This window comes from Chiloscyllium plagiosum, chromosome 18, assembly GCF_004010195.1.
Source record: "Chiloscyllium plagiosum isolate BGI_BamShark_2017 chromosome 18, ASM401019v2, whole genome shotgun sequence".
In the NCBI taxonomy this organism is placed as follows: domain Eukaryota; kingdom Metazoa; phylum Chordata; class Chondrichthyes; order Orectolobiformes; family Hemiscylliidae; genus Chiloscyllium; species Chiloscyllium plagiosum.
The window spans coordinates 22,693,443-22,709,096 of record NC_057727.1 but is presented as its reverse complement, the minus strand read 5'-3'; the positions used below and the strand labels follow the sequence as shown (position 1 = coordinate 22,709,096).

At 43.9% G+C, this 15,654-nt stretch overlaps 1 protein-coding gene across 2 annotated transcripts in view; it reads right to left on the bottom strand.

Moving 5' to 3' along the window:
* Positions 1-7,903, bottom strand: part of slc6a1b (solute carrier family 6 member 1b) — a 38,142-nt gene extending 30,239 nt beyond the window's left edge. Inside the window, exons 1-9 of one of the 2 annotated variants that reach the window (XM_043707931.1) lie at positions 7,563-7,903; positions 6,214-6,668; positions 5,669-5,800; positions 5,066-5,166; positions 4,338-4,447; positions 4,079-4,211; positions 3,035-3,169; positions 2,835-2,938; positions 118-242 (exon numbers count right to left, since the gene is read on the bottom strand). In XM_043707931.1, the coding sequence (XP_043563866.1) occupies positions 118-242; positions 2,835-2,938; positions 3,035-3,169; positions 4,079-4,211; positions 4,338-4,447; positions 5,066-5,166; positions 5,669-5,800; positions 6,214-6,448 (1,075 nt within the window). In that variant the 5' untranslated portion in view covers positions 6,449-6,668; positions 7,563-7,903. The remainder of the gene's footprint in view (positions 1-117; positions 243-2,834; positions 2,939-3,034; positions 3,170-4,078; positions 4,212-4,337; positions 4,448-5,065; positions 5,167-5,668; positions 5,801-6,213; positions 6,669-7,562) is intronic. The other variant, XM_043707930.1, reaches the window with a different exon arrangement.
* Between the last annotated feature and the right edge of the window lie 7,751 nt (positions 7,904-15,654).

The window sequence follows — 15,654 nt, the reverse complement described above, 5'->3', positions numbered from 1 at the left end:
TTGACGCCGAGGACATTACCCGCGTCTTTATTGCTCCAAGCAAGTCAATGTGTGTCTAAATGTTTGCACTGGAGGTTGGGTTAACCTGTGAAACAGCGTAAAGACGCTGTAACATACCTGAAGCAGCCACGTCCGCGATAGACTTCTTTGTCACATGTGCCATAAAGCCCACGATGGAGAAAATAACAAACCCAGCAAACATACTGGTGGTGGAATTTATGCAGCAGACCACAATCGCGTCCCTGAAATAAGGGAAAGAGAAAAAGAAACATTGATTTTGTCCCTAAAGGTTGTAACGACTAGAAACCACTAATGGACATGAATGGAGCGATGCCATGCCATAGTGGAAATTGAGCTCCCGCTTGTGACTCGCCAAACTGATATGTCAGATCAGATGAAGCCATATTATACAGCAGGAGACTATATCACAACTGGGTTAGAAAGGGTCTTAGCATCTAGGGTCCCTGTGTGGATCCAAATAATTGGTCATGGCATTAATAAAGGCTGGGAAGCAAGTCAGCTGGAGTGACACGGTGGCTCAGAGGTTAGCACTGCTGCCTCACTGCGCCAGGGACCCGGGTCTGTGTGGGTTTCCTCCGGGTGTTCCGGTTTCCTCCCACGGTCCAAAGATGTGCAGGTTAGGTGAATTTGCCATGATAAATTGCCCATTGCGTTTAGGGGCGTGTAGGTAAGGTAAATATAGGGTAGGGGGAATGGGTCTGGTGGGTTACTCTTCGGAGGGTCGGTGTGGACCTGTTGGGCCGAAGGGTCTGTTTCCACACTGTGGGGACTCTATGAAAGCTGTCTCCTGTGCAGGAGTTAGCTCTTAGTATTCTCTTAATTGTGAGGTAGTTAGAAATAAAAATTATCGTATAATTTCAAATTTCAAGCTGTTCTCTAACGGGTCTCCATCCCATTCAATTAAGTAGATTGGGGAGAGTAAGACGCAGGTACATACCGCTCCCAATAATGCAGAAGCCAAATCCACCTCCAAGTGACTGAGGTCAGTTCGAAGTAAACATTATTACGAGATACCGTCGCAAAAAAATACTACACCGTTGTAAACCAGCAATGGATACGCATTGAGCACTGATGTTAAAAGATTTAAATTTCTGAAAGCATCTGCTCAGCATAATCTAACTAGCTGTAATGAAGTGAGGCAGTCCTGTATTAAGGGGGCAAACAAAACATCGGGACTTAACTTCCACCGGATTTAACTAAATTCCACCTCAGAGGCCATCCAGGATATTTACCAGGATGTTTCCTGAGCTGCAGAGTTTTCACTAGGAGAAGAGATTGGACGATATAGGAGCTTTTTCGTTGGAAGCGGGAGCTGAAGGAAGATCAAACTGAATTGTATAAAATCATGAGCGGTTTAGAGTCATAGAGATGTACAGCACGGAAACAAACCCTTTGGTCCAACTCGCCCATGCGGACCAGAAATCCTACGTAAATCTAGTCTCATTTGCCAGCATTTGGCCCATATCCCTCTAAACCCTTCCTATTCATATACCCATCCAAATGCCTTTTAAATGTTCCAATTGTCCCCACCTCCACCACTCCCCCTGGCAGTTCATTCCATACATACCTTCTGCAAAAAGTGTCGCTCCTTAGGTCCCTTTTGAACCTTTCCCCTCTCACTTAAACCTGTGCCCTCTAGTTTTGGACTCCCCTACCCTGGGGAAAAGACGTTGGTTATTTGTCCTATCCATTTCTGTTGTGAATTTATAAACCTCTATGAGGTCACCCCTCAACCTTCCATCCTCCAGAAAAATCAGCCCCAGCCTATTCAGCCACTGCCCAAACTCAAGTCCTCTAACCCTGGTAGCATCCTTCTTTTTTTTTCTGAACCCTTTCAAGTTTTACATCATCTTTCCTATAGCAGGGAGACCAGAACTGAACACAAGATTCCAAACGTAGCCTCACCAACGTCCCGTACAGACGCAGCATGACCTTCCAACTCATATACTCAATGCATTGACCAATAAAGGCAAGCAGATCAAATGCTTTCTTCTCTACCCTGTCTACCTGCGACTCCACTTTCAGGGAACTATGAACATGCACTCCAAGGTCTCTTTCAGCGAAGGGGAAGGCCCTAGCCCCCTTGGTTCAGAACTGCAGAAATAAGAGATCATTGATTTAGATAAAAGGGAAGAGGTTTAGAGGGGAACGTTATCACTCTTTCAAATGAGGATAAGCAGAAAGCCTCATAACTATATAACAAAAATGTGAAAGTGCCCTAACCCATAAGTGTGGGGGAATGGACGGGCGCTGGAAGGTGAGGGAGACTGAATAGTGATTTTTGTATTGGCGCGCACACAATGGGTGGATGATTTCCTTCAGTGCTATAACGTTCTACCCTTCTGCGCTGTACAACATTGAAGCAATCTGGGCAACAATTTATGGGCTCATTCCCCAAGGAAGATGTGGTTCAGCTGATACTGTGGTAAAATGTAGGGTCATGGGGAGAGGCACCCCTCCTGCGGAAGGTTCTGGTGAGGTGGGGAGGAGCAAGTGCAAACAGTAACATTCATCCAAATATCACATGTTTACAAGAGCAAAAAAAGTCGTGCGATTAGAGCTGGAGGGGCAGGTAGAAGCTCTTTGATCGCTAACACGCAATTAGTATTTTTAAAAGGAAAGCAAGTATTTCAAGAAAATGGGGAAAGTAAAAGTTCTAATGGGAGGCTGATATAAAGGGCTGTTGCTGGCACACTGGGCCAAATGGTCTCCTTCTTTGTGGCGTGACTCTGGGTCCACACCGGTTTACTGTATGAAAAATGATGCCTGCACATGTGCAACCTGTAACGATAAGAGGATTGGGGCAGCATTACCTGTAAACATTGTTGTGGAAGGTGTTGTAGCTTCCAAGAGCCACCAAAGAACCAAGACCCAGGCCATAAGAGAAAAATATCTGTGTGGCTGCATCCAACCAAACCTGAGAGAGAGAGATTTTCCAGGCAGTAAGTGATAACTATAGTACTTTCACTTCTCTCAATAAAAACCACGAGCATAAAGATGGGCGTTGACGTACCTCTGAGTCTGAAAGGCGGCTGAAATCGGGGGTTATATAAAACAAGATTCCTTCTCGAGCTCCAGGCAGCGTCACTCCACGGAAAAACAAAATAAGCAGCATAACATAGGGATATATCGCTGAAAAATAAACTACCTGTGGAAAGACACCAGTCTTCAGGATTATGTAAACGTTTATGTTTCTTTTAACACACTTCATCTACATCAGGATTTGATTCACACATCCTTCTATTTCTGTATTGTAAAGGATTAGACCTAAAATTCGTGCAAAATATGTCACAGAAGCGCAAACACTGGCTGTCAGGTGTATCCCTGTGTTTGTTCTGGGGGCTCTGATACGTGTACAATTGCTTCAAATGTCGTGAAGTCTTTATTACTTATTTCCCTGTTCATTTAAACAGGACTTTTTATGTGATGCCATTGGGAGAGCAGCTCTTAGATTTAGGAGGAAGAGAAAAATTCGAGTTCTGCATAAGATATGCATATTGCATCCATTAAAACTAACGGTGGCGATAAGTGGGGATCGGGGATCTCCATACAGTGTGATCGAGGATGCTTGGATTGTTTGGGGATCCGAAAGCCTTACATTGCCACTTTTGGATACACCTGAAATTTGGTTTATACCCGCCTCATAGAGAATGGCTACCTTTGATAAAGTCCATGGAGCTTTCAGAGCAATAGGGAGACCACTGTTGTCCGTCGACGTAGTTTAAAAAATATTAACACTGGCTCGATGGGCCGCATAGCCGCCTTGGACACCCAATGTGTGTCGTACAGTGGTACTGTCCCTATCTCTGGGTCAGGAGTCCCACTTGCTCCTGGGAAGTGTGATAACGCGTTCGAGTGGGTTGATTGACAATATCTGTATCCGGCCGCTCTCTGCATGCTCCAAATGGTCAGCCAAAGGCGTGGAGTAAGCATTTGGGGCAAATGATTTCGTGTCTCAGCTGAGGAGCTAACGCCATCTGGTCGCAGTTAGTTTAATGCCGCAGGGCTCACTAACGACGCTGGAGAACCAATTTCTTTCAGTAAGGGATCACTTTACCTTTCCTGTCCAGCTGACGCCTTTCCAAATGCAAAAATACACTAGGACCCAAGCGATGGCCAGAGTTATTGCAAGAGGAGGTCTGATTTGTCCAGGCTGGTCCAGTCCTTCTGTTAACTGGTGCATGTTTTGTCTGTGAATATAGTTACGCGTTTCTCAATAGCATGTTTTATTCCTGACCGACTATTTCTGTAACAGTTAAGCTTAAATAGCAATATTAAGGCCAAAAAAATTTCAAACACGTAAAAGGCTATCTTACTCCCAGAATTCCACAATGGGGCTGGTGAGGTTAGTGGTATTGGTCATGCTGTAGTTTGAGAAACACCTCTCTGTGTTCCAGGCGTTCCCACAGCTTTGCCAAGGAAGTTCCTGGTTAGAATAAAACACAGTGCAAATAGATTACCTACAGTGCAGGGAAAAGACCCTCCGGCCCAACAATTCCACACCGACCCTCCGAAGAGTAACCCACTAAGACCCATTTCCCTCTGACTAATGCACCTAACACTATGAGCAACTTAGCATGGCCAATTCACCTGACCTGCACATCTTTGGACACTGTACCAACTCCACTGAGGCAGTCGCCCGAGGCTGGAACCGAACGTCGGACCCTGGTACTGTGAGGCAGCAGTGCTGACCATCATGCTGGATTCTCAACAACGAGCCACTTGACTCTGGCATGGTGACTAACGATTCTTTGTTGTTTGTAACCTTTACTTTCTGGTTCATTCCAACCCACCTCCCCCGCCCCCTCAGCTGTCAGTGGCTGTATTCTATCCTTTAGCACTGTCATATGGGGCAGTGATAGTGTCACTAACGCTGACCCCAAAGGCTCCAGGTTCAAGACCCACCGACATATTTCATACCATACTCAAACAGGTTGATTTTAAACTGAATACGCGGTGTTTGATTGCATAGGGACTATATGTCCGTAAAGGACAAGATTACAACCAAGAGAATTGAACTCGCCAATAAACAGAAACGACTTACTGATGTGAATGAATTATACAAGTAATATATGGCCCAAGCAATGATGACGACGTAGTAGATGTTGAGCCAAAAAGAGAGGACTGCAGCGGCCAGACCAACACCTGAAAGCACAAGAGATATGGCGAAATCCGACATGTTAAACAGAGCACATCTCAGCCAACAGATTGTACCATAGTGTGGAGAAGCCTGTTAAGAAAGGCGGCTGGGCCGGGGCAGGACAAGGGCTAACAGTATGAAGTACCTGTTCACCGTGTTATTATTATCATCGGGAATAGTTTCTGGGAAATCCTGTGATTGTGGCTGACTTTTTTTTTCAACTTGGAAACACAGTTAAACTATAGTGGCTTTAACGATTGGAATGTGTCACTGGGAAATGAACGTTGGTGCCCAGGCTTTATAAAATAAATAAACACAACAGAGTGGTTGGAAGCGATGACGAAAGCATTACTACCGCCGCTCTACTGAGAGAAATTATTTCAACTGAGGTTGCAATTCTGCTACCTGGAGAACACTGAGCTCGGAAACAGCGATGGCCAAAGGCAGCGCTGTGTTCTGTTGTTTTACACACTGACCAAGTGCTCACCCCGCGCTTGCAGACCGTACCTTTGAACATTGGCGCTAGTCTCCAGATGCCCAGTCCACCGACAGACGTGTATTGGCCCAACGAGCATTCCAGGAGGAAGATTGGCATCCCCGCAAAGATCAGGGTCAGGAAGTAAGGGATGAGAAAGGCTCCTTTGGAGGACAGTGAACGGGATTTTAGATACTGATAGAAAATAGGCGACCTCTCAAATAAAGATATGGTTAGATCTAGATGCTTCAGACAAAAAAAAATGTTACACGGAAAGTAAACGGGTTGGTCATGCCAATGAGTACACAAATTGCACCGTTACAATATGTGAAACTTTTTTTTCCGATCTAAAACGATTGTATTGGATTATGTTTTATATATATATATACTTGAAATTGACTATTCAAATTCTACATATTAAAAATAATGCGGATCTGACAATATTCTATGGGTCATAAAGCCTTTGAGACAGTTGATATTTGAGGCAAAATTAACTTTCTTTCCTATAACTCAAATCCAGGAGCGATGAAGTATCGGTTTATTTAGAAGGCGTATAATGAAGAGAACATCTCTTTACCTCCGCCGTTTTTCCCACAAAGATAAGGAAACCTCCACACGTTTCCCAGACCGATGGCATATCCAATGCAGGAGAGCAGGAAGTCAAATCTTCCTCCCCATTTCTCCCTCTCCGGGATTGTTCTGGTCTTCTGCACCTTCACCACCAGAGTTTTCGGCTTGTCGTTCGAGGTGGGCGCCTCGTGGAGCTCGGTGGAAATCTGCCCGTCCGGCGTCTTCGAGCCGTCGGTCGTCATCCCTTTCAACTTGGGCGCCGAGCGTCGGGGAGTCGGTCGGAAATTTTCAGCACCGGACCACGTGGAAAGCAGCTTCGCGGTTCTGTCTGACCAGCTCAGGGAGAGAAAACAAATCAACTCCAATCCGAGAGGAGCCTGGAGGCAGGGGGAAGAGAGAGAGAGAGAGACGGCTCGGACTCGGTGGAAGCGAGCGGCCAGACTGAGTCAGAACCAAGAGAGGCTGCAACGAGATAAGGAAAGGCAAGGTCACGATAGAAACAGCCACGGGCACGTATTTTTCCACTCTGGTTTTGCTGGAACTGGGGCATATCACGTCATGTTAAGAGTTTCTCTGAAATCGATACCACAGCACAATCCCACCTCTAGCTTAATGGCATCTCACTTCAACACCGTTCCCCATCCAGGGCTGGCTACTAAAGATAAGGTGAAACTGACACCACCCGCGAAAGCATCGCCTCCACACGCCCACAAGTCTGTCCCTCACTGCCAGCTACACATTCCACAGTGCTCCTTCGCTCCGAGCCCTGTGTCAGCTCCTCACAATCGACCTGTCTCTTCCTTAATCCTTGTGTTCGTCTCCTGGACATTGTCACAAAGTGAGTGATCGCGGTCACATTTACGCAGAGCCCAGGTACAGCTGCATGGACTTGGGGAGCCTCGAACTCTGACATTTCACCTGTCAATCTGCCTATTCCTGATATGGATCAAAAATATCCCCTTGTCGCTTTGAATTGATCCATGGAAAAGATCGCCAGCAAACTCCCCCCCCCCCCCCCCAAGCCCATCCCAGCCGCCGTTGAATTTTCTGGAGATGAAATCGCCTCGACCCTTCTAACGCCTTAGAAATTCCCACAGAGTCCGGCACATTCTGACACATTCAAAGTTTTCTTACGGAATCCATCGGTAACACGACACAGCAGCACAATGTGGCACGGATGTTTTCAAACAAGTGCGATTTTTGTTGTATTTCAAGTTAGCTCAACTCAATTCAATTTAGCTTAATTGTTATATCTAGCTAACGCTTACTCTCCCCCTCCCCAACCCCCTCACCGCCTTCCCCCTCTTTCTCTTTTCACATCGATAAATATCTGGGGGTGTTATAAGGTTCACTTACTGTTGCACAGCGCGGGCTGAGCCCGTGTTTACTGCTCCAAGTTGTTTGTCCCTTACTCCTGTCGAGGACCAAGTCTTTGTCGTTGCCGCTGGCTTTTTCTCCCCCCAGTTTTGCGAGCCCCCTCCCCCTCCCCCTCCGAGCTCAGAGCATTCTCTGCCCAACAGTGTGTTGCTGTGAGTGTGTGCTGCTGCGAGTGTTCCGCTTTAGCTTCGCCGAGCGGAGGGAAGCGGAGGGGCAGGGAGCAAGGAGGGATGAGGCTCCCGCGCAACTCTCTCTGCTCCCTCCAGCGACAACGTAGCGTGCGGCGCCCAGCCGGCTGTCACTCTCATCTACAAAGCGTCAATGTCATCTCAAAGTCACATCCACTGAGAGAGCAGTGGGCTTCGCTTCACTGGCCCCTTCTCCCCCCGCCCCCCCCCCCCCCCCCCCCCCCCCCCCCCCCCCTTTTCTCTCCAGCCTTTACGCATTTTGCATGTTGTTGTTGGCACTTGGTGACTACTTCAAAACATGCTATCACTGTGCAGAGGCAAAACACATGATGGGCTGGTCGGAGCGCCAAGTGGGAAGTATTAGCATTTTTAATAGGGCGGCACTTGATTTTGAAGATTGAATTCTGAACGCTTCCCCACATGCTCCTTCGGAAATACCAGCAGGATTTGCCTCCTAATAGCTGAAATATTGGAATGTATGTTCTCAACAGCATCTCTGCGATTCAAAACACACCACTGGGATGAAGTGTTAAACGTGTTTGCTTAACTCTTTGAGTTACATGAGCGAAAATGGACAACTAAACGCGGAAATGATAATATTTGTTCCGATTCACGTCCAATGTTCCGAACTCAAAACGGTATGAACGAGAGGAAATGGTTAGTGCGTGAGACTGGGCCCCATTTGAATGAAGAGATTAGATTACCTACAGTGTGGAAATAGGCCCTTCAGCTCAAACAGAGCCTCCGAAGAGTAACCCATCCAGACCCATTTCCCTAACACTATGGGCAATTTAGCATGGCCAATTCACCTGAGCTACGCATTTTGTGATTGTGGGAGGAAACCAGAGCACTCCGCACAGTTGCCGAGTTTGGAATTGAACCTGAGACCCTGAGACCCTTTTTTGTAAGACAGTAGTGCTAACCACTGTGCAACCGTGCTGCCTCACAAAGTCATTTACTTTTTCTTCAGGGTAAGGAAAATTTTCGGTCAATACAAGAAACCAAAACACACATCAGTTACAAAGATGACGACCTAGAACGATTCTTATACACAAAATATATAACGTCAAGTTTTGTGTGAAAAGCTGTACGAATTCATTTCACCCACAATCCACAATTTCAGGGGAGAATTTAGAATCTTGGGGCAGGAGTAGATAAGAAGATGTAAGAGATAAACTGAAAGTAGTCTTTCCAATCTTCTTAACTTTTGCACGTCAGAGGAGAAAAGGCCCTGTCTACCCAAAGTGTGGAACACATGGCCTTTGCTTTCGACTTCCAGTAAACGGAGGAACCGCTCATGAGAGGAAAGGGAATGGATTCATCCAAAATGCTCACTAAATTGTCCCTTTTTAAATTGTCCCTATAACCCAACCTTAATCATAACTACTTTAATTAAACTGGACACAAGAAAGGTAATCAGTCGATTCGCCTAAATCCAGGAGCACACAAGGAAAAGGCATATACTTATCTAATCAAACCCATTGATATCCTCAAGCATGTGTCACACAGAATATCGTATACACTTTTACTTACTAATATTCCAGCTTAATGTAATTCAGGGGAATGATATGTGATTGACTCGTTTGAAATAAAGTCTCCCTCTCTCTCTCTATCATACATATCAATTAAGGTTCATAATAAAGATGACCGAGCTCTGGGTAGAGATTGGAAAATGGGAACAAATGGCTTTAAATATTACGGGAGATGCATACTTCCATTCTGATAAACATTTGTAATCTAAAGAACTTTTAAGTTATCAACTCTCCTCTATTTCTTCCTCCACGTTGCAGGTTTTCAGTAAACAAGTACACGTCAATGAAACGACGTGTCTTCTCAGTATAGATGTCGTGTCTTTAACTGGGAGGGGTTATAAGCCCCAGCCAGTAACCGCACTCACTTGTAATGCTGGCGTTGTAAGTGAGATACTTCACCATGTTGTTTGGATGTAATGAAACCGGCAGCGAGACGGTAGCACCTCTTTACTGCGAGGTGACCCAGACCCTAATTCTTCGGATGCTGACTCCTGTCCCAGAGTTAGAAATAGATGTTGCGATGATTAAAACGTATATCAAAAGTTAGCTTTTGTCAAATGCACTAAACAACAAACCACCTCATTCGGCAAGACGTGCAGACAATTTCTGTGTTTCTCAAATTTAATTCTGTTTTAAAATAACGGTTAGCCACGCGATTTTGAAATTAGAGCTTGATTCTTCGGCCAATCTTTCCGCCAATGTCAGACAGCGAGTGATTTGCAGGAGTTCAGATTTCACTGATAGTCTGCTGCTGGGATAGCGGTTTGACGAGACCTTTTCCGCCGTTATATTCAGCTGTGACAATGCTATCAACACAATTTAGAACATTACTTTTCCTTTATCGGGGAGGAACCTTTGCATCCTCTGTATTGGTATTAAAATTGATTTCACTGGTTAACCAGATGCGATACGGCATACAGACATCAGCGACCTGTCGTGAACACACTAAGAGATTGTAACTATCAGCAGGTCTGGCAACATGTGTGGAGAGAGAAACAGAACTAATGTCTCAGGTCGATGACCTTTCCTCAGTTCTGAGGGTCAGGCCCACTGAGTCTTGGCAGCATTCGCTATATTTTATTTCCATTTTCAGGCATTTGTAGTATCTTGTTTTGTAGCTCAGTGTGGTGACGGTAATAATGTGCCTTGGTGTGCTAAGACCCTTATGGTATTGTCAAATACCAATTTTCTTTTAACCAAGGTGTTCATGAGCAATTCAAATCTTAGGTGTCTCATGCAGCATGCTTGAGAGGTTCTATAATTTGAAGGGTTAGCTCAAATGTGTGAACAGATCATTAAATACAGTAAGGTAAACATAATTGATCCTTAGGTGGTGATTGCCCTATAGGGTCATTGATCCGATCTCTCATTAGAGAGGGAGGGAGTACTGGGGCCGTTTAAGCTGAGGGTCAGGCCGGGAGAGAGGTTGAGAATGAGAGCTTCTCGTGGTAACCTTTGTCCACCCTAGTCTAATACCGGCACCTCCACATCTTGGCTGATGTAAGAATTGAACCCATGCTGCCGGCATTGCTCTGCGTGCAAACTAGCCAGCCTTCCAACTGAGTTAACGGACTTCCACTAAATGACTTACCGCAGATATAACACACTTTCCTGTCTAATTGTATAGAATTAAAACACACCAACTCCTCGCACTTACTGAACTATAATTATGGTTATACAGAGCTTTAAAAATGAATTTTTATTTTTTCTTATGAAGAAATATTGAGATAGAGGTGACATGTGGTCTGCTGAAAGCCAATAAAATAAACAGTTTTTGAAGCCTAAGTTTTTTTCAAGTTAAAACAATAGAAGCAACCTGAATGGGTGGTGCCAAGCTCCTACAGAACCAGGATTTTTAGTTTTAGCTTGCTTCACTTGCTAGGATCTTGAGGCTGGATGTGGAAACTCGTATTCCACTCTCTGTTACCGCTAAAACTGGGACTCTCTTCCTGCTGCTAGAATTATATGTGAGACAATCTATTTTACTGAATTTGCCTTTGTCAGGGTGTGTTTGTGGGATGTTACTATATTGGAATAATTGCTTAGTAGTAGTTAATATATATTTTATTTCGTTAAGAATGTCAATAGAGTTACAGTTAAGTCAATTCTTTTATTTTTATTTTGGCCGTATTTTAACTGCAGTGCAAAAATAAGGTGTATTTTGTTTAAAGTCAAGTAGTTTGGCCAAACAAATTGCATCTGGAACACAAGGCCTTACACTTACCTTTGAAATAAAAACAAGTTGGGATCTCGGCTATCTTATTAATAAATGTTGAGGGGGATTGGTCTGGTCCATAACAATAATACAAATGCCTGAAGTCTCTCAATAGGAACAGGACTCCCAGTCACCCTCACACAGAACTACAGAACTGATACTGCCCAGACGGAGACCATTCAGCCCATCCTCTCTGCACCAGCCCTTCAAACAAGCAACAACACTCAGTGTCAATCTCATGCTTCCCCCATACCCTTGCCCACTATTTCTATCCAAATGACCATCGAACGCCCATCTTGAATGCTTTCACTGAACCTTCTTCCGCTACATTTCCAAGCAGATCACCGCATACCCCAGCTATTGATAAAAGTTCCATTAGAGTTTAAGAGTTAAGTGTAGGATTAATGTTAAGGCAAGGGTTCTGTTTCATTTTCCGATTTTTGGGGGAATAAGAACAATCCGCGCGGTTTACATGATAGTGCTTTGTCCAGCATCTGATGCCTAGTAATTGTATAGTTTGCTCATCTTAAACTTGTCCCTGCTGTGAGATTTTTTTCACCTACCCTCATTCAAAATCCACGGTGGAAAGAAAGCATTATTTTCTTTAAAAAGTGTAACATTACTTCGTTGAAATCGTTTTCCCCTCCAAATGAATTGACATTCAATTCATTAGAAAACCAACCCGCTTTCCTAATTAGTATTTGTGATGATTATCTCTGATTTATTTTGTGGTGCAGGCAGACGGTATTTGATATTGGTCCAAAGTAGCCTGTTGGGATTTGACTGAATACATGACGGAAAACCTTTTAAACAACGTCGAACATCAGTTTCGGAGTGATAATCTCTGGCATTGGGTCTACGCATTGAGAACGTATCCACCTTAGCGGGAAATTGGTGATAAGATAAAGCTTCTAACGTGAATTTCATGGCAGAATTTTTACAGATCTTAAATTATGATTGGGTGTGGTTAGACTTAATCCAGTTGGCTAATTTCTGATATGTTAAATGTCGTTTCACATGATTCAGATCCTAATGTATTCCCAGTGATTACCCTGACAATATTGTCAGCAGGTACCTCTCCGAAATGAGGACTGTGGCTTACTGCAGAAGGTTGATTAAAGAGTGAATTAAGAGTGGCTTCGAAAAAGATAAGCCCCAAATTGGCAACATATTAGAGGAGTGATTCCGAATGGGCACATACTGAACTAATTCACACACAACATTGCGCATTTTGCCGCTGGAATTGTGCAATGAACCTGTCACATCAACATTGTCATATTACCACTCGGAGACAGAACTCCGAATCAGACTGAGCGTTTATGTAACATTCCGTGTTCAAACCCAGAAGGGCGGTCCAAGCTCAAGCTGAAGATTGCAGACATACACCTGAGCTGAATTTGAAATATTGACACAGAGGAGGAGAAGCCAAGAGAGAGAAGTGGCAGACATGTATAAGTCTTGCTGTAGCAAATTAGAAAGAATGCAGGTATAGGAAATTTCATTGCTCTGCAAAGAAGTTACCTAATTGCAATTAGTCCCATTGCAATCGGAGGCTGTCCGTATGCTTGGATTTTGTCTGTCTTTACATTGCACAGAATATATTTGTCCTGAAATGCAAACATAGCTTTAATGATAAATGATACTAATCAAGACAAAATCCACGTATCATTCGATAAATCCAAGCAAGTGAGGATAATAAGAACATAAGAACTAGGGGTAGGAGGAGGCAGTTCAGCCCCTCCAGCCCGCTTCACTATTCCAAAAGTTCAAGGCTAATCTTATCTTGGCCTCAACTCCATTTTTCTGCCTGCTCTCCATAACTTTTCAACCCATTATTCATTAAAACTCTGTATATTTCCACTTTTGAAGGAATTTCTCCTCATCTCTATTTTAAATCTGCAACTCCTTATTCTAAAATTGTGTCCTCTCATTCTAGACTGCCCCACATGAGGAAATATCCTTTCTAAATCTGTTTTGCTAAATTGCCTTTTATATTCCTCTATTGGAGTTCACCTTATTCTTCTAATTTCCAAACAATACTGGCTTATATTGGCTCAAATCTCTCTTCATAAGACATCTCTCAGTTGATCAAGGAGCAATGTCCCAGGCCACTGGCACTTGGAGGGCTATAAGAGACCAGGCACCTGCTCAATCCCTGGAAGGTTAGGGCCTTGTGGTGTTAGCAATCAGAGATTTCATCCATAGAGAGGAACAGTAGCCTGTAATTGGTATGTGGGATGCAATAGGCTTTATTGCTTAAAGGCTGTAGCAGTGCAATTTTCTATCTTCCTCCCTGGATAGGTTGGCAGTTGTCATAGAGAGCCAGGATCAGCCACTCTTAGGATCAGCTGGAGAGACGTATGCGCCTACTCTCATGGCAGCGGGGGATGGAGAATCTGGCAAGCACTCCAGGTGCCCCTTCCTCATAAGAAGACAGGGTGGTGCCAGGATGCAAGCAGCCCTATCAGAAGTCCCCATTCAGGACACTCCTCTGGTGGCTGGGCCCTCCAACCTTGGAAGTTCACCCAGAGGAGGGCCATTAGCCCCTGACAGAAAACCCTCTGCATTTCTGAGTCACCCAGACACAAACTCCCCTGCAGTCACCTTACCAACCCTCCAGGACCAACACACTCCACTGCTAAGCAGATTCCTTCCATCCCAACTGCAGATTGGATGTGGATGCACTTTTGAAAAAAAAGGTGCCTTTCTGCCTGTCTAATATACCTGCAGTTTCCTGAACTTCATTGTTTGTAACCTCCAGTTCTTGGTCATTTAATTTACCATTCACATTCTGGTAGCCTCAGGTTATTAGATGGTTATCTTCTGGTCTTTCTCCATCATTGATAAGGAAGTTTAAAGGCCTGCTTAATTTAAATGTTGCTCAGCAACAGAATTGATTTTCATGCTCCATCAGAGAGTCTGTCATTTGGATGGGAGATTGCATGCTTTTTACATGTGAGTAAAAGCATTGACATTGGGATGATTTTCACATGGGAACATGGTCAAAACTTTCAGTTACCCACAGCAAGAAATGTAACAGCAACTTTTCTCAAGATATTTAGTTGAAATTGAGATGTTTTACTTAATTAACCCAGGGACTATGGAAATAATTTCATATAGTTTAACCTGCCAGTTTCATTTCTCTGTGTTTACCCCCTTCAGGGGATTAAATTCATTGAGGACATTCTGTGATGGCATAGAATCTATCTGATCTGTTGGTACGAGAGGTCTCGGTGCGATGAATGACCTTTTCATGTTCATTACTTTCTGATGGTATGCATAAAATAGCCCAGTTGTCTATTGATTAATACAATCTGAGCGTGGTAATTAGGTTTGTTTAACTATTTATTATACACTTTGATGCAGGTTAATGCTTGTATTGATTTGCTCAAGGAAGTGAACATTCTGGACAACATGATCATTGTTTATTAACCTGTAGTATGAGGTTTATCAGAATCAAAAACAGCATCGCTGATTAAATTGGGCACTGAGTAGAATAATTCCATCATGCATCCATATGTAATTGTCTAACTGATTGTACTCACATTAAAAAGAAAGAGCTAATTTTAATAAATATGCACTTCTGACCTTCTCCTTGTTGATGATTATCATATCTTACTGCTACAGCCACTTTGACATAAAAATAGGTCACACTAGTCATAGCTGGTGCACTCTCCGTTTCTCTCTTAATTGTTTCTGATCAGCTGATTCTTCTCATCTCTGTTGGCAACAACAGACCCTACCTAACAAGTCAGCCTCAGCTGAGAAAATATTAATACATTTCAGGAAGCAGTTTTCTCCCAGGTCCTCTCCTGCACTATTCAGTGTGGAACTTTTTGTGTTGTTCCAAAAATGTTTCCCTGTATTATGTCAAGCTTCAACTGTCAATCTTTGCCTCCTGAATCTGGCTTTGTAATGTCTCCATCAGGGCTTTGCTCTGTCTCTACTGCCAATTTCCCATGGATTTTGTGGAGTGTTTCATTGCAGCAGAGAATTCAAATGAGATTGTACATCATTAACATGTTGCTTGGCATGCTAAATGCATTAATAGTGTGAGTGTTGTGATTGGTCAGAGCAAAGCTGAGTTGAGAGCTTGTGCTGGATCATAGAGGTAAACACAGCTTTCTTGGAAAAAT